Below are 27,756 nucleotides of genomic sequence, written 5' to 3' on the forward strand. Positions count from 1 at the left end.
GGGTTTTTAAGATTCTGTCAGTGTGTCCAGCCACAGTAAACCTCTTCTGGTATTTTGCTCAGTTTTTTCCTACTGGGAATAGGATGAACATTTAATTAAAAAAAAAAAAAAAATTAATTTGTGTTAACGAATGTCTTGTGCTTGGGGGACTTGGCTCTATCAGGAACTGGGCAGAGACTGCCCAAATTCACTCCACTTCGGATCCTTGATAGGATCTCCAAAAAGAACCTTCATCCTCTCTCTCTGCTCAACTGTTTTCAAATGTATAAAAATTTCCAAGACCTGGAATTCAGAACCGTGGAAACAAGACAACAAGGTCCTGGTGGTTCGATAGCAAAATACTGCAGATGTTGGAAATCCGAAATAACAACAGAAAATGCTGGAAAAACTCAGCAAGTCAGGCAACATCCATGGAGAGAAATTTGAGTTGACGTTTCGGGTTTGACCCTTCTTAATGTGCTGTCTGCCCATCACTAGTCATCTTTTAGATGGATCTCAAAGTCATTTTACCAATAATGAATTACAATTATGATTCAGGGTAGGCTTTCGCAAAGTAATTGAGTCTGCTTTATTCTCGATGCTTTCTCTTTTTTTGTGGCAGTCCTAGCCCCCATTCTTGTTGCGACCCCATCACCAAGCAGGAACCATGCACTTCTGGAAACTGCAGGACCGAGTAACGTGGCGATCAATGCAATCTCTGCCAACATGGACTCCTTTGCCCGGGGCAGAACAGCAGTTCTCAAGCAACAGCCGATTCTTATGGAAGCTGCACATTTTGGAGACTTGGGTAAAGTTATATTTGTTAATTTAAACCCATGATATGCAGTAAAATAATAATTAACTATATATATCCTCAGACAAGGCTAGAGAGTCAACATGTGACCTTTTGAAGTTATGGTGCTGTTGTTGTACCAGAGGGAGTTATAATTGCTAAAGCTGCAATAAATTATTGTCTCAACATTGTAAAAGTTTTAAAACATTCAATAAAATGATTTAGCAATTGTGCATATATAGTAGAAATGTTAGGAAGACACTCTCCAGATGCCATGGAGTTAAATTTTAAATTGATCCAGGTTTGACTTTTATATTTGCTAAACCAAGCATGCTGTTCAATATGAGATCAGGATTAAATATTGAAGGGACTATGTAGAACTAGGGAAAATGCCATCAGCCTTTGAAAGCATTTTGAACCCTTTTTGCAGTAGCTGTTAATGTCCTTTGTGTGTTCATATATCTACTGCATCGGTGTTGGGTGATTGCACCACTAACTATCCCATTATAACTTTAGCGAGCAAGTTTACAAATTGCCACCTTGACTTTATCAATGCAGTGCAGTCACCCTCCAGCCTTCTAGAATTTCTATCGTATCAACATTGAGGAGACATCTATTGTAAGCCTTCACCAGTTAATGTTCATATCCAGTTTGGTATATGTGACAGCATAAATCTATACAGTTAAACCTCCAATGACAAACTCTATTATCACAAAGCTCTTGTTATAACTGCTTTTTTCCCTTGTGATGGACTTCAGAATTTGAAGTAAATCATCCTCAACACTTCTGAGTGTGCAGTGAATATTGACTGGATCAAGTTGCACTGCTACCTTTTCGGTTATGTGCAGTGAAATATGTTTGGCAGCGCTGCCTCGGTCCCAAGCTCTGGAATTCCCTCCCTAAACCTCTCCGCCTCTCTACCTCTCTCTCCTTTCAGACTCTCCGTAAAGCATACCTCTTTGACCAAGCTTTTGGTCACTTGTTCTAACGAGCCAACATTTGCGATTGGAGGCTTCCCGCGGGCGGACGCCTCCGACCTGCAAAATTTCTACGAAAGTGCCTGGTGGCCCGGGGAGAATGGCGGCTTGCGCTCCTGGGCCTCTCCGGGTCCGCGCGGGCAGAGCCCCACGTATCCCGGGGCGCATGCGGTTCGTAGGCGCTCCTGGGATCACATGGGTTGGCCCAACCAATAAAAGACGAGAATCCCGATTCATACTTTTGCTGGGTCCGTACGTACAGAACTGTCAAAAGTATGAATGGGGATCACTCAAAAAAAAAAAAAAAAAAACACCAACACAAAATAATTTTTTTAATTACATATTTAAAATGCCATTTAATTATTTTAAAATATTTTACGGGGCTAAAAATAAACTTTTTGAAGAATATTTTTAATTTATAAATGAGTGATAAAATTTTATTTTTCTATTTTTTAAAACTCTTATGCTGGTAAAAGCAGGCCTTACGCCTGCTTTTACCAGGCGTAAGAATTTGACAGGATTTCAGTGGGCGGAAGTTGTGCAAATAGCCCAACTCCCCACCCGCAGAGACACTTTTCTTGGGCATGCGGAGGATCTGTCAAGAGAATTCCTAACCGATTGCAAGTGCCGGGTTTCAGCTCGTGTGCTTTGCATGCCTAAACCCGGCACTTGCGTGGCCCCTACTGGCACGTACACACCTTGTAGGGGTCGCAACATACGGCCCAATATCTCTTTGTGTACATTGGTGTCAAATTTTGATTGATAATCGCTCCTGTGAAACGCCTTGGGCATTTTACTGCATTAAAGGGGCTATATAAATGCAAGTTGTTGTTGTTGACGTGCATTTAAGTAACAATTAATTTTTTGAATGGGGGAACACAAATTAATCAAAGATTAAGATCAATGTTGTATTACACACAGCAGCCAGACGATTTCTGGGGCTATTGTAGCTTTTCAGTATACACAGAACAATGCCAGTGATCCTGCCATTTTCCCTCAACATTTAAAGGAGTATTCCCGGTTTAGGCTCTGTAATGGCTTTGTCGTTAGCAGCAGTTTTCATTAATTAATTGATCAGTGTTAATTTCCAGATCAGAGCTGTCTTTGCTTCATTCTAGCTTGTATGAAAGACCAGTGGTTACCCTAAAGTTCTTTTTTTAAGACTGCGTTGAAAGTAGCGTTAATTTCTGTGATGTTTCACATGATTGGCACCAGGTTATTGATGAAAGCACACCTAGAATACTGCATACAGTTTTGGTCTCCTTATTTAAGGAAGGATATACTTGCATTGGAGGCAGTTCAGAGACGGTTCACTAGGTTAATTCCAGAGATGAGGGGGGTTGATTTATGAGGAAAGGTTGAGCGGGCTGGGCCTATACTCATTGGAATTTAGAAGAATGAGAGGCGATCTTATTGAAACATAAGATACTGAGGGGGCTCGACAAGGTAGATGCAGAGAGGATGTTTCCCCTCGTGGGGAAATCTAGAATGCGGGGACACAGTTTTAGAATAAAGGGTCGCCCTTTTAGAACTGAGATGAGGAGGAATTTCTTCTGAGGGTCATAAATCTGTGGAATTCTCTACCCCAGAGAGCCGTGGAGGCTGGGTCATTAACTACATTTAAGGTGGAGATAGACAGATTTTTGCAAGATAAGGGAGTGAAGGGTTATGGGGAGCGGGTGGGGAAGTGGCTTTGAGCCCAAGATCAGCCATGATATTGAATGGCAGAGCAGACTCGAGGGGTCAAATGGCCTATTCCTGCTCATATTTCTTATGTTCCTATGTTGGAATTCCATAAGACAGTTTTTGGATGCTGTGTATCTTATTTGGAATATGTTGAGACATTTTCATAGAGGCAATGTGAGGTTGGTGTATTGGAGTCTAGGAATTCAGCTTGACATTGTAAATAAGCCTGTGGCCGTCAGGGGTTTGGCCACTGTGCTTCAAAGGACCAGGTGAATGAGAGTTGAGGGCTGGTGAGTGAAAGAGGTGGGGAGCAGGAAAATTTTCAGATATGTAGGTGACCGAGGGAGTAATAGGATGTTGCGCGGTTGGGAGATGGGAGAACATGGAACAGTGATGAAGAAACTGGGGCCGTGGTCCGGATTAGTTTGTAGTCAGTGTCCAAATTGCATAGCCAATCCAAATCTTTATTAATATTTTACTACAAATCTGTCTCTGCGCCTGTTTATAATTTAGTGTTGTCAGCATATTTGACAGCGTTATGTTTTGGTTTCAACACCTAGGCTATTTAATGTAGACTAGAAGCAACAGGGGTCCTAGGATCGCTCCCCCCCCCATCTATCTTCGACAACATGCGTACTTCCTTTCATAGAAACAGGAGTAGGCCATTCAGGCCCCTTTTGTTTTTTATTAAGCTTGCTTCGCATCCAGTACCACGCTTTACCCTGGAAAAGTAGAGAGTGAGGGTTAGAGCTAAAATTGGTCGAGCATCTCATTGGTTTTCTTTTGCCACGGCCAAATTTATTTCATGCTGAGAAATTACTGATCGAGACAGTTGTGGTTCCTGAAATATTTCGGCTTTCAAAAATGAGACAAGATACCTTCATATAAATTCTACAACAGTGTCTATAAACTTCTTAATGCTGAATGTTTGAAAATAGAATTAGGGGAAATAAAGAACCTAAGGCTTTTTTGTTCATTGTATTGTTTGAATAAAATAAAAATTGTAGTGTTGTGTACATAATCTAATTTCTGAAATAGTATTTGGTACTCAAGAATTGATTCAAAGTTATGTAAGTGGAATAGAGTATGACAGGTCATTTGAAGATCATGAAAGTTGTCAGGGCCATAATGGTGCAAATGGAGATTTGAATTGCTTCTTAAAGACAATTATCTGAATTTCTAATTTCATATGCAGGTCAATTTAAAAATTATTCAATGATCTTACACTTTGCAGCTGTAATAGTTTCCAGAAATTACTGGTTTGGTTTTTGTGTGCGCTACTGAAAATTCAGCAGTGAATTTAGTTTAAGCACCCTGTGGGCAAGTGAGAAATATTAATTCTGAATGAAGTAGTGTTGCTGAGAAAAATGAGATCTATGGCTCTAAATGCAGAAGCATGATGTGCTGTGGCAGACTTTGTGAGGCAATCCAGGCGACAGGCAGTGTATTGAATTGCACAGCATCACTGCACAAGTTGCAGAGCAGAAGGAGCCACAGCCAGGAAATGGTTCTTGTGCAGCATCTATTAGAATACCTTGTGTCTTTTTCTCTTTAATTGTGCCACATCAGCAGGGGAAGTCAGGTTCAGAATGTGAACAAAATTCATCCAAAGCAGCAAATGAGTTAATTATGAAGCAGCTAGCTATAAACCGAATTCATAGTGCGGATTTCTTGCTGGGTTAGATTGCTCTTTAGAATAAGTCTCTAAGAGGCATAATATCAAATATTCTCGTGGCTACCTTCTAGAAATAGTATTTAATAATATGTACTGAATTATACAGCATGGGAACCATGGAATAGTTTGCAGGGGGGTGCGTGCTGAATAATGTATATTCTAATGTTAAATTGATATGAGTTTTTTGTTCTTATTGCCCTTGGGAATTCACGAGTAATTTTGGAGGTTTTTGTCGTGTATATCTGACTTCCTCAAAAGATGAAACAATTCTTGAAAATTCATGGCATTTCAAGTTATGCATATTTATTTGGAAGGAGTTTCATGATGGGCCAAATAACTTGGTCTCATTTCATATCTTTACACATTTGTATCCCACATTATATATAATTTTCTATGCTCAAGTGCCTTGGCAGTGTAACAGTACATCTAGAGTTAACTTGCAGCATTTGTCCCCCATTTGTGCTGCATTCTCTGAATTTCTAATAGACACACTTCATACTTCGTTGCAACCAGCTGTTTGTATAACTGATGTATGTGTACCTTTTACAACAGGAGGTGCATGTCGACAGCTGTCTGCAGTGAAGTGTGCAGTGAGTTCCCTAGAAGGTCAGACATTGAAGAATTACTGGGTGAAAGTTGCTGTCTGGACCTACAATAAAACATAACATCATCGTGGGCTATATACGGATCCACCACATTCGGTGCATTGGAAAATGTGTTGTCTCCATTTTGACAGCTCTCCCAAGGGCTTGGCTGAGTTTGGTAATCTGCAATATGGCGGGTGTGCAACTACCAGTGCATGATGATGCAACACACAGTGCAACTGGGCCATCCTGCAAGTGCTGCATTTAAAAAAAACTAAAAGAAGGCATTACTTCTTAAAATATAATTGCTTTATTCCACTCTGGATGGTAGTAGCTTTTCTGTACCATATCCAACAATAATTGATTGGAACAATTTCACAGTTATGTAAGTGTTTTTTCAGCAAATATGAAACATTATTGACTATTAATAGAATTAGAATCCAGAATGTGTTGGAACAGATGTTTTTCCTCCTGCAGTGTGCTCTGGTTTGACACACTCTTTTGGTGCAAATATACTATTGTACGGAATAAAAAGCGTTCATCCTATTTTTCATGTGTTTGTTTTTAAATAGGTCATTCTTGCCTGAATTACAAAGCTGAAGAGACTAACTCCAGACTCTCAAAGACTCTTGAACAAGTCTTGCAGGACAGCACTGCCCTCCCGTATATCATCCAGTTCATGGAGATGCAAGGAGTTGGACATTTAGTTAAATTCTGGTTGGAAGCAGAAAGTTTCCGCTCCACAAGCTGGTCTCGCATCAGAGCCCACAGCCTGAACACAGTAAAACATAGCTCTTTAGCAGAACCAGCCTCCCCTGCAAACAGACATTGTGATGTTGATGTGCCGGTATCGCTTGACTCCAGTACGTCTCCTGAGCTGGAGGCAAAGGGCAGTCGGGTTTCTAGCGGTGGAAAACTTAGCGTTGCAGACCCCACAAGCCTGGACTGTGTAGGTAGAACTAAAACATCTCCAAACCGTTCATTAAACCAGGATGGCAGTGATCTCAATCCATTGCACGTTGAGACATCAAGAATGGTAACCATTCAGACTGAGGCTGCAAGTCGAGAATCTTTCAAACCTGCATTCAAAGGACATCCACACCCAACAGGGCTGTCGGGCAAACTGATAAAAAGTAAGTGTGCTTGTATCATTTTCCTTCAAAGATAATTACTTGATCCCATTTTCTCTTCACAGATGTGTTCATCTGTGATACTAGAATTCACTTTGTTGCTGGCATTGAGAGGCTCCCTAAATCATTGCTGGCTAGTTATAATTAACTAGGATGGACAAACAATGATTAACTTTAATAATAAAATGCCCTCCCCCAATGGTTTAGTGAGTTGATCCACAAGCAGCGGAGCCAGACGAAACAGGACATCCCACCTTCCACCCTAGTCTGTGCTTAGAGAAAGAATGAGGAAGAAAAATGTCTAATTTTTAAAGATGGTTGTTTTTTTGGGGGTGCAGCAAGGCAGGGCTGTGCAGTTCAATTAAAGTGCCATTCAGACCTCCTAATAATTTTCAGTGGTATACAGTTCATCACGTTGCTTACAATTTCTTCCTTTGTAAAGTAAAGTGCATATTTTGAAATTAACCGTCACTTTATAGCAGAGTAAGATACGATTCTCTCTGTTGACTTCGAACGAAGAGCTCTTAAAATGAGCTCTAGTTTGAGGCTCCTGAGATTTAACCTTATGGAGAACTCTGCTGCCAATAGGAAGTGGTGAATGTACATAAGAACATAAGACGTAGGAGTCGGTCATTTGGCCCCTCGAGCCTGCTCCGCCATTCAATAAGATCATGGCTGATCTGATCTTGGCCTCAACTCCACTTCCCTGCCCGCTCCCCATAACCCTTCACTCCCTTACCATTCAAAAACCACCTTAAATATATTCAATGACCTGGCCTCCACAGCTCTCTGGGGAAGAGAATTCCAAAGATTCACGACCCTCTGAGAGAAGAAATTCCTCCTCATTTCCGATTTAAATGGGTGCCCCCTTATTCTGAAATTATGCCCCCTGGTTCTAGATTCCCCCACGAGGGGAAACATCCTCTCAGCACCTACCCTGTCAAACCCCTTCAGAATCTTATATGTTTCAATAAGGTCCCCTCTCATTCTTCTAAACTCCAGTGAGTATAGGCCCAACCTGCTCAACCTTTCTTCATAAGACAACCCCTTCATCTCTGGAATCAACCTCGTGAACCATCTCTGAACTCCCTCCAATACAAGTATGTCCTTCCTTAAATAAGGAGACCAAAACTGTACGTGGTACTCCAGGTATGGTCTCACCAACGCCCTGTATAGTTGTAACAGGACTTCCCTACTTTTATACTCCATTCCCTTTGCAATAAAGGCCAACATTCCATTTGCCCTCCTAATTACTTGCTGTACCTGCATGCTAACTTTTTGTGATTCATGTACAAGGATCCCCAGATCCCTCTGTATCTCAGCATTTTGTAATCTCTCTCCATTTAAATAATTTGCTTTTTTATTTTTCCTACCAAAATGGATAACCTCACATTTTCCCACATTATACTCCATCTGCCAGATTCCTGCCCACTCACTTAGCCTATCTATATCCCTTTGGAGATTCTTTGCGTCCTCCACACAATTTGCTTTCCCACCTATCTTTGTATCATCAGCAAATTTGGCTACATTACACTCTGTCCCTTCATCCAAGTCATTAATATAGATTGTAAATAGTTGAGGCCCCAGCACTGATCCCTGCGGCACCTCACTAGTTACAGATTGCCAACCTGTAAATGACCCATTTATCCAGACTCTCTGTTTTCTGTTAGTTAGCCAATCCTCTATCCATGCCAATACATTACCCTCAACCCTGTGAGCTCTTATCTTGTGCAGTAACCTTTTACATGGCACTGTATCGAATGCCTTCTGGAAATCCAAATACACGACATCTACTGGTTCCCCATTATCCACCCTGCTCGTTACATCTTCAAAGAACACCAGCAAATTTGTCAAACATGATTTCCCTTTCATAAAACCATGCTGACTCTGCTTGACTATATTATGATTTTCTAAATGTCCTGCTACCACTTCCTTAATGATGGATTGCAGCATTTTCCCAATGACACATGTTCGGCTTACTGGCCTATAGTTTCCTGCTTTCTGTCTCCCTCCTTTCTTAAATAGAGGCGTTACATTTGCAGTTTTCCAGTCCGCTGGGACCTCTCCAGAATCTAGGGAATTTTGGTAGATTACAACCAATGCATCCACTATCTCTGCAGCCACCTCTTTAAGACCCTAGGATGCAGGCCATCGGGTCCAGGAGACTGTCCACCTTTAGTCCCATTAGTTTGCCTAGTACTTTCTCTCTAGTTACAGTAATTGTTTTAAATCCCCCCACCCCACCCCAATAGCTCCTTGATTATCCATTATTGGGATGCTTTTAGTGTCTTCTACCGTGAAGACCGATACAAAATATTTGTTCACAGTCTCCGCCATTTCCATGTTTCCCATTATTAATTTCCCAGACTCATCCTCTAGGGGACCAACTTTAGCTACTCTCTTCCTTTTTATATACCTGTAGAAGCTCTTGCTGTCTGTTTTTATATTTCTTGCTAGCTTACTCTCATAAGCTATCTTCTCTATTATTTTTTTAGTTATCCTTTGCTGGTTTAAAAAAATTTCCCAATCCTCTGGCCTTCCACTATTCTTCGCAACATTGTACCTATGCCTTTGTTTTCAATTTGATACCATCCTTTACTTCCTTAGTTAACCACGAATGGTTCATCCTTCTCTTGGAGTCTTTCTTTCTCACTGGAATATATCTTTGCTGAGAGTTATGAAATATCTCCTTAAATGTTTGCCACTGCTTTTCTACCGTCTTACCCTGTAATATATTTTCCCAGTCTACCTTAACCAAGTTTGCCTTTATTTAAGTTCAGGACACTAGTTTGAGACCTAGCTTCTCTTACCCTCAAACTGAATTTGAAATTTTATCATGCTATGATCACTCTTCTCAAGAGGATCCTTCACTTCGAGATTATTAATGAATCCAGCCTCGTTACACATTACCAGATCTAAAATAGTCTGCTCCCTGGTTGGTCCCACAACGTATTATTCCAAGAAACCATCCCGCATACACTCTAAGAACTCTTCCTCAAGTCTACTTTTGCCAATTTGCTTTGTCCAATCAATATGAAGATTAAAATCTCCCATGATTATAGCCGTACCTTTCTTACAAACCTCTTATTTCATGATTTATACTCTGTCCTATAGTGTGGCTACTGTTTGGGGGCCTGTAGACCACTCCCACCAGCGACTTCTTACCCTTATTATTTCTTATCGCCACCCAAACTGATTCTACGTCTTGATCTTCTAGGCCAATATCATTTCTCACTACTGCACTGATCTCATCCTATATTAACAGAGCTACACCACCTCTTTTTTTCTTTCTGCCTATCTTTATGAAATGACAAATACTGCTGAATATTCAGTTCCCAGCCTTGGTCACCTTGCAACCACGTCTCTGTAATGGCTATCAGATCATACCCATTTATTTCTATTTGTGCTGTCAACTCGTCTATCTTGTTACAAATGCTGTGTGCGTTCAGATATAGAGCTTTTCATTTTGTCTATTTACCATTTTCCCCTACTCTGACCCCTCTTTCTGATGCACTCTTGTGTATACGCTCTGACCCTTCCTGTCACACACTCTGGTTATCATTACCGCATCGCTACCCTGCACTTTTGTCTTCTCATTTTTCTTTGACTTTTTAAATTTCCGCTTAGCGGATCCCACCCCCCCGCCCCACTATTTAGTTTAAAGCCCTATCTACAGCCCTAGTTATTCAATTCGCCAGGACACTAGTCCCAGCCTGGTTCAAATGAAGCCCATCCTGACAGAACAGCTCCCTCTTACCCCAGTACTGGTGCCAGTGCCCCATGAATTGAAACCCATTTCTCCCACACCAATCTTTGAGCCACTCATTCATCTCCCTGATCCTATTGACCCTATGCCAATTTGCACGTGGCTCAGGTAGTAATCCAGAGACTATTACCTTTTGTGGTTCTGCTTTTTAATTTAGCCCCTAGCTGCTCATACTCCCTCAGCAGAACCTCTTTCTTTGTCCTACCTATGTCGTTGGTACCTACATGGACCACGACAACTGGATCTTTCCCCTCCCACTCTAAGTTCCCCTCCAGCCCAGAGGAGATGTCCTTTACCTAGGTAACACAGCCTTCGGGACTCGAGCTCTTGGCCGCAGAGGACAGTGTCTATCCCCCTAACTATACTGTCCACTACCACTGCCACATTTCTTTTTGTTCCCCCCCCCCCCCCCCCCCCCCCACTTGAATGGCTCCCTGTACCACAGTGCTGTGGTCAGTTTGCTCGTCCTCACTGCAGTCCCTGCTCTCGCCCACACAGAGAGAAAGAACCTCGTAACAAGAGCAAGGGCTGAGACTCCTCCACCACTGCGTCCTGGGTCCTCATACCTGCCTCGCTCGCATTCACACCCACCTGTCCTTGCTACGGACCAAATTTGAATTAATTAATCTAAGGGGTGTGACTGCCTCCTGGAACATCGTCCAGGTAACTCTCCCCCTCCCTGATGTGCCGCAGTGTTTGAAGCTGGGACTCCAGCTCATCATCAAGGAGCTGAAGTTCCTCAAGCAACCAACACTTACTGCAAATGTGGTCGACGTGGACCTCAATGGTGTCCACCAGCTCCCACATGTTGCAGCAGTAACACATCGCCTGCCCTGCCGTCTCTAATGTATTTAATTAATTAAGTGTTTAAGTTTTGAACGTTTAGTTTTTAATCCTGGCTCTTAATTTAAACCAATGCCCAAGAAAAAGAGAGAAATACTGACCAACCAATCGCTTCCCTACTTTCCTGTGAGGTCACACTTTGAATCTTTCTGCTTCTTACCCTCCCAGGCCGGTTGGCGCTGCTCCGGGCTCGCTCTCTTGTAGCCCCACTGGTCGGCTCAGTCACGCCGTTTATCTCTGGCTCGATCTCACGCTCTCTTGTAGTGTATGTGTGTAAGAATCTGTATATGTAATGACTTGGTTCAGTTTAAACTATCCAGATTACTTTACAAAGAATGAAGTATAATTCTGGAATAACGCTGTATGAACAACTTGGTAGCATTCACCACCGAGTCAGAAGATGGACTTTCAGTCTCGACACCAGGATTTGCGCACATAATCTGATTCTGGACTGACCCTCCACTGCATGACTGGGAGAGTGCTGCACTGTCGGTGGTACTGTCCTTTGGATGCGACATTAAACCATAGTCCAATGTGCCTGTTCAATTGGATACTAAAAATTCTGAGACTATTTGAAGAGCAGGAAATTCTCTTGGGTATCCTGGCCAACATTTCTCACTCAATCAAGACCATCAAAAGAGTTAGGAGGTCTTCCAATGATTTACCAGCACCAAACAAAACCGATTAACTAGTAATCTATTTAATTGCTTTGTGGGAAGTTGCTGGAATGGAATCACTGATACATTTGTCTTTTTATAAGTCACTGCAGTTTGGAAGTTATTCATTTAGTGAAGTGGTTTGAGACAATTCAGCAATACAGGAAACTCTTGGTATCCAGCACCGATGGGACCGGGATGGTGCCGGTTGATTAAAAATTCTGGATGACGGAGAGGGTTATCTACCGAGTCAGACTCCTGTTATTGAGGTGTTCGGACTTCTGACAGTGCCAAGAAGCCGAGTAGTGGCAGTTTGGAGAACTACCCCCACTGACTAACTCGGCCACTGCGGGAGACTCGGACTCGAACTCGGCAACATTTCCGGTTATTGAGGTGTTTTCGGAGTATGAATTTTGCCGGTTAATAGAGAATTCCGGATATTTAGGTGCCGTTTAAACGAGAGTTTCCGGTATTGTGTGGTGCTGTTATAAAGACAAATATTTTGACAATGTTGTGGTTTTTGCTGGTGTGCTAGTTGTACAAGTGCTGACCCCCCCCAGCCCCCAAAACAAGAGCTTTTGGTAAAACAATTAACTATCAGAAGGCAAAGTTTCAGTGACAAACCTAATTAGTTACAGTATGTGGTCGCTCTTCAATCATGACATAAAAATTGTACTCAAAACTTCAAAATATTGAATGAATACAGTACAATTTTCAGACAAAGTAAATCCCCAAACTGAGCAGGTACTTAAAATCTGACACACCAGCAAAATACTGCAGATGCTGGAAATCTAAAATAACAGAAAATGCTGGAAATACTCAGCTGGTCAAGCAGCATCTGTGGAGAGAGAAACAGAGTTAATGTTTCCGGTCGATGACCTTTCATCAGAACTGGAAATCTGATCGCTTGAATTGAGTGTTTGGATTTCTGAATCTACAGTTAAATATTTCCCCTCTTTTTCGATTGAATTATTACACTGCATGGTGCCTTCGATTGAAAGATAATGTCGGAAGCTTGATAAAGGTTCAACAGACCGCATTAGTGATCAATCCACTGAGAGCGCAGTATTTGACGAGTTGGAAGTGTATATTCAGTATTTTAAGCCTTTTCAGCACTTGTATAATAAAGGGTCCATTATTCTTCCAAATGTTACGTTATTGGGAATTTAATTTTTTTTTAACGTTAATCCTTCAAAAATGGTGCAAGCTCCTGGTTTAAATACATGTTCAGATTTGTCGTAATTTTAAATGAGACCAAACTCATTTAGATTTATATTTTCACCCAGTGCAATGAAAGACCACGGGCTTCGATTGGTTATTGTTTCAAATTTCAGGATTCTCCATCCCAGTGCCAATTCTTAAACTCATGCATATTCTAGGACTGGTCAAACTCTACACCCTCTCCTCTTCACCTCCCCCACCCCCCCCCCCCGAAAAAAAAAGTTTGTAATAAAATACTACGTGCAGTGCAGCTTTTATTTTAACATTACGAATCTGAGAAGGATTTGCTTGAGGAAGTGTCCCAAGGTAGGCTTGCAGTGTCCTCAGTTTATAAAGCCACAATACAGGAAACTTTCGATTTACCGGCACCTAAATAACCGGAAATCTCGGTTAACCGGCAAAATTCAGAGGTAGGTTCAGGTAACTTTTATTACTTGCCTTCCTCCATCTGTTGCTGTGCAAGGGTGTGGCTGCAGCTGTTGCTAAGCTACAGAGACGCTTGGAACTTGTGGCCATTGTTCTGAACCTGTTGCTAAGCAACAGGGTTTGTTGCTTTATACGGAGCTCTCCGCTCCATATCTTTTACTATAACTTTCGGTTATCCAGAATTTTTGATGAACCGGCACCACGTCGGTGCTGGATTTAAAAAAAAGTTTCCTGTACTTGAGTCTAATATTTGAAAAATTCTTCAAACACAAAATAGGAACAGTAAAGGACGCTTACATTTCCTGCACAGATTTTGAGACCATTAACTAGTCAGAGACAGATTTGGAGGGGGAAATACTTTATACACTGAAATTTAAAGCATATTAAATTATTACCTACCCCGTGGTTGGTATAAGGTATCTTGTGCGTGATCGCTTGCAAACCTCCAATCTCTCACCCAACTAAGCTCCCAATTCGTACAAATGGATAGCATTCCCTTCATCCTCACTGTAGTGGGAACTTGCCAGTTAACTGGAGGACCCAAGGAAAGGTCATTTTTGTAATCCTGACTGAATCTAGGAACTTTCGTTTTTAACATGTATACACTGCGCCATGTTTAAAATAAATCTTGTAATTTTACAACAGATGGACAGCCAAGTCCAAATAATCTAAAGTTATTGTGAATCGCGACAGGACAATGTGTTTGTAACAGAAGACTCCACACCCTCGGCAATAAACCCCATCGATAGATTTGACACCAAATTGCTTTAAAATAATTTGGGCTGGCCGAGTGTGAGCCAGTTCATTTTGGGAGGTGCTGCTGAAAGTTCGGCAGCAACGCCTCTTGCGTCTGGTATCGTAAGTTGCTGTTTCTGCTGCGATTGCACAGTACTGCTAATGAGGCGATTTCTGTTCACGAGAGATGTAAAACACATGGTGCCCACTTCTGACCCACCATGCAAAATGAATTTTCTGTAGTGTGGCAATTTTGAAACTTGCTGATCAATAGGTTTTCCTTTTTCCATGTTCTTCAGTTTATAATAAAATTTCAATCACCATAATTAACAGGCTTGTGGAAAAAAGTATCTTGTAATGCATTTGTTATTGCACCCAAGGGTTTTACTTTGAACAGTTAAATTCATGATTGTTTTTCCCTCTGCAGGTATAGAGCGTGATGCAGTTAATATATTTACTAAATACATTTCACCAGATGCTTCTAGACCAATTCCAATTATAGAAGCAATGAGAAATGACATAGTAGGTAAGTAACAGGCTGAATTGCTCTTTAGAATGGGGGGAGGGGTGGGACGAGCCGACCTTGGGAATTTGATCTATTTTGCAAGTTAAGCAAACAAAAATGTGACAAAACTAGATTTCCCCCCCCCCCCCCCCCCCCAATTAAATTTCCTACTAGTGCCATTCTTCCGAACGACTCTCACGGTAGTAGCTGGGCTGCTGTTCCACGTGCTTTTCCAGTATCTTGCCATTGTGGCCATACCTCGTATGAACATGGGTAATGAGTGTTGGGCATATCCATTCTGGAGGCCTTCACCGATGAGGTGGATCCTATCCACATGTACTTCTGGAGATGTGCTAGATAGAAATAGCGAATTGGACAGGTGTTCCTGAACTGCTGAGTGTCTTTTTGGTGACGGTCTCTCTTTTTAAATGGGCAGTGCAGTCTAATTGCCCTATAATCTTAAATCTTACAGAGGGAGTTACCCGTACAGTACCTGCATCATTCGGCCCTCCCATGTTACTGTTTTATGCTTTAGTACTTCTGGTTAGTGGTAGTTTGAGTATAAACAGTTTGTGTCGAACTCCCCCTTGTGTGATGTCATGAAGTTCATTAATGTCACGAATGGGGAACGCTGCTTCAATCTGTTCCAGTTCCTGATGCCACGAGAGTGGATTTTTATTCATGTCTCATCAGGGTGAGTTCTACACAAAATGCTCGTCTTCTGACTATTTCTAACAGTAGCTCTGAGTTGGAATAATGCAGGATGACTAAGAAACACTCTGTTGCATTTTTGTCGGCCTCCTCACAGGCATGGTCAGATTTTTTTTTAGGAGGCTTTTGAAAATGGGCTGTAGGGGGTGGAGTGCGGTGTGGGTGGAGAAGTAACAAATGGTTTAGTGAGAAAATTCCAAAGAGCAGAGCCAGTGACTGAAAGATCAGCATCCAAAGGCGGCAGTGGGGGCAATAGGTGAGGGATATTAAATGTCCAGGTATCTTCCTTTTAGACTTTTCACTAAAGTACACGGGGGAGAAATTGGGTAAGTAGCGCCACTTGTTAGCGCCTAAAGAGGCAGGCAGTGGCTGTAGCGCCACTGGCTGCGCCTCCCGCGATATTGAGTTGGGGCGATAATGGTGGCGTTAGTCTTTTGCGCTGCGCCACCACCGATTACGTCATCGGTGTGCGCAGCGCCCCATTCGCGATATTTGGTAGCGAACGCCGCAGTTGCGCCGTTCGCTACCCGCGCCTGGTTCACGGGGCCTTACTGTGCCGGCAGCGGCGCAAGTTAAGGTGGAGGTGCGGGGCGGCTGCCTTTTTCGGCGGCTGCCTGCCAGCACCTCCGTCCCTGGTCTCCTGACCCCCCCCCCCCTCCGCGGCATTGCCGGCTGTTTCCTGAGAGCCCAGCACTTCTCCTTGGTGCCGGGCTCGTTTGCCGGCACTCGCGATCGGGGTTCGCGCTGTTGCAGGCCCCTCCCCCTTAACAGTGGGAGGAAGGCCTGCAGTACCGCAGCGTGTGGCGCTGCGGCACGTTGCGCTGCGATATTCAGTTTCAGCGCCCTAAGAGGGACGCGGAGCGCCTCGAGCCTCGCCCCGTGTCCCTCGGGCAATGAAACTGAATATCGGACGATCGCTGAAGCCGCGAACGCTGCGCTAAATCCTGCGCTCAGGCGACTTTTGCGCCACTTTGACGCCCCAACCCAATTTCTAGGCCCATGACTTTTCACTAAAGTACACTTTAAGTTACTTATATTTTCTTCCTATATTAAAATCCAACCCATGCTGAGTGTAGGTTGACTCTCTGTTCCCATGGTTCTGCCGGGTCTGTTCTGTAACCAACCGCAATGTGCTTTGAGAGACTGTTCTGGCACACGCTTCCTCCAGTTTTTCTTTTCCCCCTTCCTGTAGGAAGCACCTGGTCTTCAGTTGACTCCTCAGTGAAAATGTGTCATTGGTAACTGCATGCAGAGAATCAGGAGTGTAGATCTGTGTCCTGTCACTCCAAGGCACCGCACTGTGGCTGCTCCAGTACGCTCTGTCATGTTGCCTTGAACTGCTGAACTTCACTGAGTAGCTGTATACGGAAGGAGATTGTCTTGCACTACCTGTTGAAATGGAAACCCCTTAAAACATTTCTTTTTTTCCAGGTTTTTAACATTTGTGCTGTAGTGAAGGGTTTGGAGAGGGTACAGAAGAGATTTACTGGAATGGTTCCAGGGATGAGGGATTACAGTTACGTGGATAGACTGGAGAAACTGGGGTTGTTCTCTTTGGAGCCGAGAAGGCTAAGAGGAGATTTGATAGAGGTGTTTAAAATTGTGAAGAGTTTAGAGAGTAAATAAAGAGAAACTGTTTCCAGCGGCTGAAGGGTCGATGATGAGAGGGCACCGATTGAAGGTGATTGGCAAAAGAACCAGAGGTGACATGAGGAAATTTTTTTTTAACGCAGCGAGTGGTTAGGATTTGGAATGCACTGCCTGATAGGGTGGAGGATACAGATTCAATAGTAGCCTTCAAAAGGGAATTAGATAAATATTTGAAGGAGAAACAATTGCAGTGATATGGGGAAAGAGCGGGGCAGTGGGACTAACTGGATTGCTCTTCAAAGAGCCGGCGCAGATTCGATGGGCCGATAGGCCTCCTTTTGTGCTGTACTAGTCTATGATTCTATTAGTTGTGAGCTTGCCATGGCAGTCGTATTGAAGCCTGGGAGGGTGGACATTTTCCCTTTGTATGTGGATCTTGTAACATCTTAACCGTACAAGTTTGTAAGCAAAAAGTAGTATTCTGATCATCTGATTGGTGGCTTGGATATGCAAATCTGGTCATGTTGGGAGCACTTATGTAGCAGTTTGAGTTGAATCTAAAAGGGAGATTGTTTGCTCTCAGACTAAGCTGTTAAATGGTTGGACTGTTTTTATGTACACATGCTTAGTGGCAATTCTAATTTGAGAATAATACTCTTATTGCTGTCCTTGTGATTTCAAGATTTCATTGCAACACAATCATTATCTGTAAAATACTGTAATGTTTCTGATTTGATAGCTTTTGATGAAAGTGAATGTCTATTAATGTGATTCCTATTTTATCACTTTACGGAGGTACCTTTAAAGAGGATCATCCTGTAAACAAACCAAAACTCAAGACCGTGCCAAGTATTTCATCAATTTTCAGGACAACAGATGAAATATGTCGGAGTTAGAGTGCCATCTTTGCATTCCTGGGGCCTTAGTTTCAGGCTTTATTTATGGACATGATAATCTATACCCGTTAACAGCTATAAACTGTGGCCCAGAACAGAGTTTTTCTTCCAAAGTACATGGAGCTTTATTTTATCAAGCAGAGGAATAACTGTACTTATGTTTAATTTTCCTAAGTGGGATGGCATCAGCAATACAGAATAGGAGGGAGCAATGTCGTATGTCGTATAACACCCTGACTCTGCATTTTCAGTAGAGCCTCTGAAGGGTACTTTTCGCTGTCAATGTGACATTTCCTTTTGCCTCCCTTCTATCCTCGAATCTTCAAACATTAATTACTGAGCTGTCTGAAATGCCCAATCTAACTATAGTTTACTTAACCAGTTGGGCTGATTTTCTTTGTGCTCTGCATCAGTCCTCTGAGACTATGGTCCTTCATAGCCCCCTTCTCCCCCTCATCCCATGCGCAGAACTGAAATTCTTCGGAAAGGTTTTAACTTTGATCTTCCTGTCGAACAACAAAGTTTGCTGCAATGGTAAAATAGTTCATTTTGCTGGCATCTGAATTTTGAACTTCCCGCCTGTTAATTGACTGACCTGATTGGTGTATCCGAGAAAGAAGCGCTCTTATTTTTTTGAAGAGTGTCTATCCAGAATTTCATGCGTTGAGTTTGCAAGAGATACTGGGTGGCAGATTGTGAAATGAGGCTTCTATTTCTGTACAAAACCCCTGGAAGCTGCTAAAAGTGATTAAAACTGCACATTTTACTTTCATTTTGACACCTAATGCTCCCTTGCAGTTTGTGTTTGGTACCATGGGCCATAAAAAATCTACCGAAAACTCTCCTCTCTTGATGCTGTGGTTTGGACATAATTAGAAATGGTCTGTTTTTGAAAATATTAAATGCAATAATTCTGTATCCCTGTTGTACATCATTGTGCAGTGCTGAAATCTGGCCTTGAATAAATATATGTGCTTCTGTTTTAACAGCTAAGATATGTGGAGAAGATGGACAAGTAGATCCCAACTGTTTTGTTTCTGCACAAGATGTAGTGTACGTTATGATGGAACAAGAGTGAGTAAATTTGACTGAAATAATTAGTTCAGCGTATTAAGAGCTTACCCGATTAGAGGCAAATATTAAATATCGAAATTGGGGCTGACCCAAAACCTGCATTCAATTTGAGACTAAAGCCGAAAATGCTGGAAATACTCAGCAGGTCAGGCAGCACCTCTGTTCCTCTCTCCACAGATGCTGCCTGACCTGCTGAGTATTTCCAGCATTTTCGGTTTTTATTTCCAATTTCCAGCATCCGCAGTATTTGCTTTTATATTCAATTTGAGACATTGCAATCTATTTGCTACAGGTGGATTTTTGTCTAAACTGGATACATGGTGAGCAGGTAATACTGTACCACAAAACAGCGTGGCTGTTGGAAAAAAGTGCGAAAGCTGCTGTTTGCCATGGTAAAGTTTGGAGGAGGTGTATGTTTAGTAATGGGGCGTCATGCCATGTCATACTGCAGCATCCCAGTGTACCAAAAAGCAAGCCGGAGGAAAAGCTCTGCTGGCTCACTGGTGCCTGTCTTAAGTACACTGTCTAGTGTGGTACTGAGTAATACGGAACATAAAAGTTAATCAGTCAGAGCTCCTACCCAAATCACCATCCACTGACACCTTTAAAAAAAACCTTTGTTATCCTTATGTTCTAATTACTTAGCAAAAAGCACAGTAAACAAACTTACTTGATAACGTAATTAGGTACAGGAGATTTCTCCATACTGTTTGCAAACCGTGCATTGATTCGGACAGTTCAGATGTCTGTCACTTACCCTAAAACAGCTAGCTGACTGACTGGGTTGCAATATCTGTAGCAATGGGCACGCACTATATGTTTAAAAAAAAACTACAATTGTAGCAAGCTTTGTTCAGTTTTATTGAATAGAAACTCTGAAATTGAAGCCAGTACAAACTTTACTTAAGCTGTCATGACTTTCTAATTCTAAATAAATACACCGTTTTTTAAACTTGTATTGCAGTGTGTTCTCAAATCTAATATCTTCTCTGTTCCTTTGTTCGCACTGTGCTGTGAGGTCTAGTTCATTGTTAGAAGCGATTGACAGACTGTCACATATGACAGCGAGCCATTCTTTCTCTAAAGAGTGGCGCCAGGGGAGAGGAGGAGGAGGAATTCCTGCTGATTCAGTTCACAGTGAAGCCCGCGTTCCCTTCCCCTTCCGCCAAACAACATTTGTGCTACTTGTTCCAATAATAACTTAATTGTTATGGTTGAGGTAAATTTAGAAACAATTTTTTAATATACCTGACCCAGTAGGGATAGCAGTTCCCTTCCCTGAAGGACCGTAGTGAACCGGTTGGGATTTTATGACAATCCAGCAGCTTTCATGGTCATTTTCTGATGCGAGCCCACAAATGACCAGTTTTATTGAATTCATTTGAGCTTTAGATCTCTGGATTGCTAGTGCAGTATCATAGCCACTGTGCTACCATATGCCTTTTGCAGATTATAATGAATGCATTTTAGAACAGCAAAATCGTTCAGTAAACAATTTAGACATATTGTTTCTGGGGGCGAAACAAAGTAAAATGTGTCATGTCAATGTTCTATAATGGCCCAGAACTTGGTGTCGGGGCTTGCCGCGCGTGCAAGCCCCCGATGTGCACTTACCCGGCGCGCCGACATCTGAAACCTGGCCCGCAGTGGATTTCCTGTCAGTGGCCAGGTTCTGATGTCGGCGCGCTGTGCTAACCTGACCCAGCGGCGTAGTTAGTGCGATGTGCTGGCTGGGATCAGGTGAGCACTGTTCAGCCAATCAGGGGAGGGGAAACTTCATTCATAAGTTTGAGAGTAAGAACTGTCAAACTCATGAAAAGTACTGCACCCCAAAACACTACTTAAACTTTTAAATAAAATTTTAAGAAACATCCCAATCATTAAATTAAGTATAAATAAGTTTAAAAATTTTTTTTTTTATTTTTTCAAAAAAAAATTGTTTAAATTTTAATAAAGGTCTAAAACTAAACTTACCTTATTGTAGATTCTTTAAAATAATAAACCTGTGGGGGAAAAAAATTCTAAATTGCACTAAAACACCACTTACCTGTAAAAAGAAATACTTACGTGTGCTTTTTACAAGCGTAAAGACCGGAGGCCTTTACACATGCGCAAATCCCCCAAAACAGAGGAAATCCAAGACGCACGCGCTGCCCCCTACAGCGCACGCGCTAGCCTCTTCACCTCTTGGGCTAGAGGAGAGGAAATGCCGGTTTTCAGCGCATGCGCTGTGCATGCTGAAAACCGGCATTTCCTCCGGCCAGACGCGTGAGTACCCCTTCCGTACTCACGCGTTTGGGGAGGAATTACTGCCCCAATATCTTAATGGTAAATTTACTGATGCACTTTTCCTCTAAAACAAAACTGTACAGGTGATGTTATTGGACTGGATGATAAATGCTAACGTGCTATAAAGGTGCATGTTGCCGTCTTAGTAACTGAGGATTTACCACCACCGCTAAGACCTTACGGTGCATTAGCGTCAGTCCGAAACACTTGTGCCTTGCATAGTGGTGTTAAGGCCGAACTGACTCCAAGGTAAAGTGGAGAGACTCTCCTCTAGTGAGTATAACTCTGCTTTGCTCCAGTGTCGGGGAGAGCCCCGATTCCAAATTCAGGGTGCGTTTACTGCATAGCTCCAAGTCAGTGTAAAGCTAAAACACTTCACACCAATGCACCCTTATTGTGCTTAGCTACACATAGTTTGATCTGTGTGGTACATTTGGGATAATCTACATGTATTTCCCAAAGTGCAAGAGAATCAGGGCAAAGTAATAATTTGCAAAGATATTTCCTTTACACTCTTGCGTAAATGGCAATAGTTACTCCTTTACAGTCGTCTACCTTTGCTTCAGTAAACAGCACATTGTCCCAAGCATGTGGAGGTTTATTTTATGTTTTCAGAGCTGCGATGGTACCTGCAATAGAATTACTGATAAAACTCTGCATTACTAAGGTGGCAGTGTGATTTCAGCTGGAATGACGCTCCCTGGCGCACGCTGATCATTCTCTCGGACACAGATATAAAGTGAAATGAACTCCTTGATGAGACTGAGGAAATTGTGACTGATGATGTATTGCCACCTTGTGGTTAAACACTGAACTAAAATTTGGCTGTGGTTTATGCATTCTGACTGCTACTACGCCACAATTTATGAACCAAAATCTAATACTTATTCAAAAAAGGCAGTGGAAAGTAACTTTCAGTCATCATAGCTGCATCATGCATAGGGCTGGGAGGAAGCTTACCATCTACTGTTGCAGGATCAGAAGCAGTGAAAGCTTATGCATAATAAAAACAGAAAATGCTGGAAATACTCAGCGGGTCAGGCAGCATCTGTGGAGAGAGAAACCGAGTTAACGTTTCAGGTCGACGACCCTTCGTCAGAACATGACCGTTCTGATGAAGGGTCATCGACCTGAAACGTTAACTCTGTTTCTCTCTCCACAGATGCTGCCTGACCCGCTGAGTATTTCCAGCATTTTCTGTTTTTATTTCAGACTTCCAGCATCCGCAGTATTTTGCTTTTGTATTAAAGCTTATGTGTTTGCCGTTTTGACAGCTCCCTATCCCTTGTGTAATTTTCCATCTCCACTCTCCTGCCCCCTCGTGCTCGATATGGAATAGGAGCAGACTCAATAGCACTGATGGTCTTTTCTTAATTCGTAGTTTATTTTTCAGAAGTGCAACAATTCCCTGTGTTGCACAAACTAGTATCGTAACTACTAAGAAGTGGAGTGCTGAAATATCCATCAATCTCCCCCTATCTGTTAAACTTTCAGACTTGATAATATATGACGTAAGAAAACTACTAGGCACTTGGTCTAAGCGTTAAACAAAGCTTTAATCAACTGTTTTACAACATGGAGGTCTAGTTGTGTCCTTCACTAGTTCCTGTTAAGAATGTCCTGCGCAAGCTGGGCCCGTGCCCGAGTATTTATACTCTCCCTGGACAACGCCACCCGCAGGCCGCTCAGTATTATTTCATAAGTCTTTCTTTCATGAATGACTGATTCATGTCAATACGTACAACATTATACCTCTGTAAACAGTGTATTGTATCTCATTAATGTTCTCCATCCAGTTCACTCATGGTCCAGCATCATACCATTTTTCTCCTTATTGCCCTGAACCCTTTAATGGGTGAGAATGAACTACACACCGATACTCTACATTCAGATTGTGGGGAGCTGCAACAAGTAAGGAAGAAAGAAACACTTGCATTCCTATACCCCCTTTCACGACCACTGGACGTCTCAAAGCGCTTTACAGCCAATGAAATACTTTTTGAAGTGTTGTCACTGTTGTAATGTATGTAAGTTATCCAAACTGTGCAAAAACTCCCCAAAAAATGCAGCACTCTTTACATCTATAGGTGATTGAGTGTGTTCAAGGCTGTAATACTCTCAGGGTTTGGGGAATTGTAAACTATTTCCATGAACTAAAATATCACTTAATCTTGCATGTTCCTAACCGTGTATTATGCAATGGGGGTGGTTAACATAACTGCAGTTTTGCTGATATTTGTGAATTCAACAGTTTGTGGAAATTACTTAAGGCTTGCAATTTGCATGTCACATTTAAAGATGTCAAAAGCTGCATTTAAAATTGTGGAAATGCAAAGCAGATCAGCCAACTTCTGTTTATTTCAGTTTTCCAGTTTTTCCTTTTTATTCTGCTAATCCAGGACTTGCTAGTGTTGATAAGTGTTGCTAGTGTCTGCTGCACTTTTTACAGTGAAACGCATGCTCAAGTTCTCATAGAATCTTACAGCACAGAAGGAGGCCATTTGGCCCATCGTGCCCGTGCCGGCTCTTTGAAAGAGCTATCCAATTAGTCCCACTCCTCTGTTCTTTTGCCTCTAGCCCTGCAATTTTTTTCCCTTTACATGTATATATTCAATTCCCTTTTGAAATAGTTCATAAAGATCTCTCATGGTTGATAACACGCATTTTAAAAAAAATGGTAAATTAGCTTTAGTGAAAACAAAGCAAGGCTCTCAGTAATCTTTCAGATAACTACTTCAACTTACTGTTAAATTTGCCTGATTGCTTGCTCCACTTTTAATATGAGCCTGTAACTTTGTACAAGTAGACAGGCTGTTGAAGCAATGGGCACCTAACACCCACCCCAACATTAAATTATTGAAACTTGACTCTTTATTAGGAGACCACCTTGGTCAATCCCAAAGATGGCCCGTGCAGATGCATTTCACTGCACTGTAACTGCTCTGCCAAATCTTTTGGCTTTTTACAGCACAAGACATCGGATATCGTCCAGCACTGCAAACAGATTTATTATAAGGTCACAATGGGGATGTTGTAAATAATGGGACATCCATAATTGAGCCGCAATCGAAGAGAAGAGCAATTTATTTTACACAGCCATTTTACCTTTTAGTCTCCAAGGAAACTGGATTATTAAAAGGGATAACTTTTGAAAAGAGACCACATTTAGCAAAATTAAGATAAACAGCTCTAATATCGCGGATATTAACTTTGTTTTATTTTGTTAAGGAAGAGTATTAATTTTTTTTGGATTGTACCTAAATTTACATTTTTAAAACCGCATAACTTTCCTTCGGTAAATACTGAAAGTACTAATGCAATTTCCAGGAGACATTTATTCAGGGAAGTTTCAGATATTATTCTTTTGTGCACCATATAAAAAATGAATGGTGACATTTTTCATTCTCCAACAGGCACTTTACAGAATTTTTACGGAGTCATCATTTTTGTAAATACCAAATTGAAGTGTTGACTAGTGGCACTGTTTACCTGGCTGATATTCTTTTCAATGAGTCAGCACTCTTCTATTTCTCAGAGGTAAGTGTGCGGAGTCTTTAACACATTGGCTGGTACCGTGCGGAAATCACTGGTTGGTTGTTTCAGAGTCAGCGGACAAAACCGAACATGTTTGTGTTAAATTAGACGGTCATTCTTCAGGGATATGTGATGGGCAGTCATCAAATATTCACAATGCCACCAAATGTTCTGTGTAGTGATTTACTGTCTCTCATTTATGAAATTTGTGAAATACAGAATTCTAGCATGTAATGCAAGATAAGTATCTAAAGCAAATGCAACTTACATTTCTGTAATGCCTTTAATATTGAAAAACACCGTGAGCCAAAGGAGCATTAAGAGGGGTGACCATGATGCGCTATCAATTACTCATAAAAGACTGAGAGTTAAGAGAGTAACTAAAGGCTTTTATTAACGAAAGAATGAAGGTCTGCCTCGAGTGGTCGACTGGTCCAGAAATACAAAGGGCTGGGGAGCAGTCACCTTTATACTAGGACTTGTGGGAGGAGTCAGCCGAGGCATGTCCAGGCATGTACACAGTGGAATACAAACAGTGGTTTACCACATTCACCCCTTGTTTAAAATTGAGTCCGGCGGGGTGAAGTGTATTAAAAGTTAGTGTATTGGAGTCTCTCCGGAGGTCTTGTCTGCCGCTGTGATCGGCGTGGCGACGGCAGGGGTAGTGGAGCTTCCGGCGTCGAGTCCTGCGTAGGCTGTGGCACAGGCGTGTCGTCCTCGTAGATGTCGAGCGGGTCGCGGGGAGCGGGTCGCGGGGCCCAGGCCTGCCGTCTGCTGGGGCTGGATATCGGATCGTGGGGGGGGGTGGTAGTGAGTAGTGGGTTACTGCGGCCCCCGAGGGTGCAAGGTCTCTTATGGAGACTGTGTCCTCCCGCCCGTCCGGGTATGCAATGTAAGCATACTGGGGGTTGGCGTGGAGGAGGTCGACCCTCTCGACCAGGGGGTCCGTTTTATGGGTCCTCACGTGTCTTCTCAGTAGGACCGGCCCTGGGGACGTCAGCCATGGCGGTAGCGATGTCCCCGATGTGGACTTCCTTGGGAAGACAAACATTTTCTCATGAGGGGTGGCGTTAGTGGCAGTGCAGAGCAGTGACCGAATAGAGTGGAGCGCATCGGGGAGCACATCCTGCCAGCGAGAGGTTGGAAGGCCCCTAGACTTTAAGGCTAGCAGGGCGGCCTTCCAAACTGTCGCATTTTCTCTTTCCACCTGTCCGTTCCCCCGGGGGTTGTAACTGGTGGTCCTGCTTGTGGCAATACCCCTAGTTAGCAGGTACTGACGGAGTTCGTCGCTCATAAACGATGAGCCCCGGTCGCTATGGATATAGCTGGGGAAACCGAACAGGGTGAAGAGGTCGTTCAGACATTTAATGACCGTTGCACTGGTCATGTCCGGGCAGGGGATGGCGAACGGGAAACGGGAGTACTCATCAATAATATTGAGGAAGTACACATTGAGGTCGGAGGAGGGGAGAGGCCCTTTAAAATCAACGCTCAGGCGCTCGAAGGGGCGAGTGGCTTTTATCAGGTGGGCCCTGTCTGGTCTATAAAAGTGCGGTTTGCACTCAGCGCAGACTTGGCAGTTCCTGGTCATGGTCCTGACCTCCTCAATAGAGTAAGGCAGGTTGCGGGCCTTGATGAAGTGGAAGAACCTGGTGACCCCCGGGTGGCAGAGGTCATTGTGGAGGGCCCGCAGTCTATCGATCTGCGAGCTGGCGCAGGTGCCACGCGATAGCGCATCCGGGGGTTCATTGAGCTTCCCGGGCCGGTACAAGATCTCGTAATTGTAGGTGGAAAGTTCGATTCTCCACCTCAAGATCTTGTCATTTTTGATTTTGCCCCTCTGCTTGTTGTTAAACATGAAAGCAACTGAACGTTGGTCAGTGAGCAGGGTAAATCGTTTTCCGGCCAGGTAGTGCCTCCAATGACGCACAGCCTCCACAATCGCCTGGGCCTCCTTCTCAACAGCGGAGTGTCTGGTCTCCGGGCCTTGGCGGGTTCGTGAAAAGAAGGCCACGGGTCTCCCCGCCTGATTGAGGGTAGCGGCCAGGGCAAAGTCGGACGCGTCGCTTTCCACCTGGAAGGGGATGGATTCGTCCACTGCGTGCATGGTGGCTTTGGCAATGTCCTCCTTGATACGGTGGAAGGCTAAGCGGGCCTCTGCCGTCAAGGGAAAAGAGGTGGACTTGATCAGCGGACGGGCCTTGTCCGCATAGTAGGGGACCCACTGGGCGTAATAGGAGAAAAACCCTAGGCACCTCTTCAGGGCCTTGAGGCAGTGGGAGTTCCATAAGGGGACGCATCCGGTCAGGGTCGGGGCCGATGACTCCGTGTTCCACAACACAGCCAAGGATGGCGAGGCGGTTTGTGCGGAATATGCACTTCTCCTTGTTATATGTCAGGTTCAGGAGTTGGGCGGTGCGGAGGAATTTTTCGAGGTTTGCGTCATGGTCCTGCAAGTCACGGCCGCAGATGGTCACATTGTACAGATATGGGAAAGTGGCCTGCAACGCATTTTGATCTACCATCCGGTCCATCTCCCTTTGGAAGACGGAGACCCCGTTGGTGACGCCAAAGGGAACCCTAAGGAAGTGATAGAGGCGGCCGTTTGCCTCAAAGGCAGTATACTGGCGGTCCTCAGGGCGGATAGGGAGCTGGTGGTACGCTGATTTCAGGTCAATGGTCGAGA

At 43.1% G+C, this 27,756-nt stretch overlaps 1 protein-coding gene across 8 annotated transcripts in view; it reads left to right on the forward strand.

The window, feature by feature from the left end:
* Window positions 1-27,756, forward strand: part of akap10 (A kinase (PRKA) anchor protein 10) — an 85,020-nt gene that overhangs the window by 31,874 nt on the left and 25,390 nt on the right. For 7 of the 8 annotated variants that reach the window (XM_085964863.1, XM_085964864.1, XM_085964859.1 and 4 more), the window contains 5 exons: window positions 602-787; window positions 6,267-6,827; window positions 14,899-14,997; window positions 19,163-19,247; window positions 24,950-25,073. In XM_085964863.1, the coding sequence (XP_085820989.1) occupies window positions 602-787; window positions 6,267-6,827; window positions 14,899-14,997; window positions 19,163-19,247; window positions 24,950-25,073 (1,055 nt within the window). The remainder of the gene's footprint in view (window positions 1-601; window positions 788-6,266; window positions 6,828-14,898; window positions 14,998-19,162; window positions 19,248-24,949; window positions 25,074-27,756) is intronic. The other variant, XM_085964865.1, reaches the window with a different exon arrangement.

This window comes from Somniosus microcephalus, chromosome 22, assembly GCF_052327205.1.
Source record: "Somniosus microcephalus isolate GS21.2 chromosome 22, FLI_Smic_1.0, whole genome shotgun sequence".
Lineage (NCBI taxonomy): Eukaryota > Metazoa > Chordata > Chondrichthyes > Squaliformes > Somniosidae > Somniosus > Somniosus microcephalus.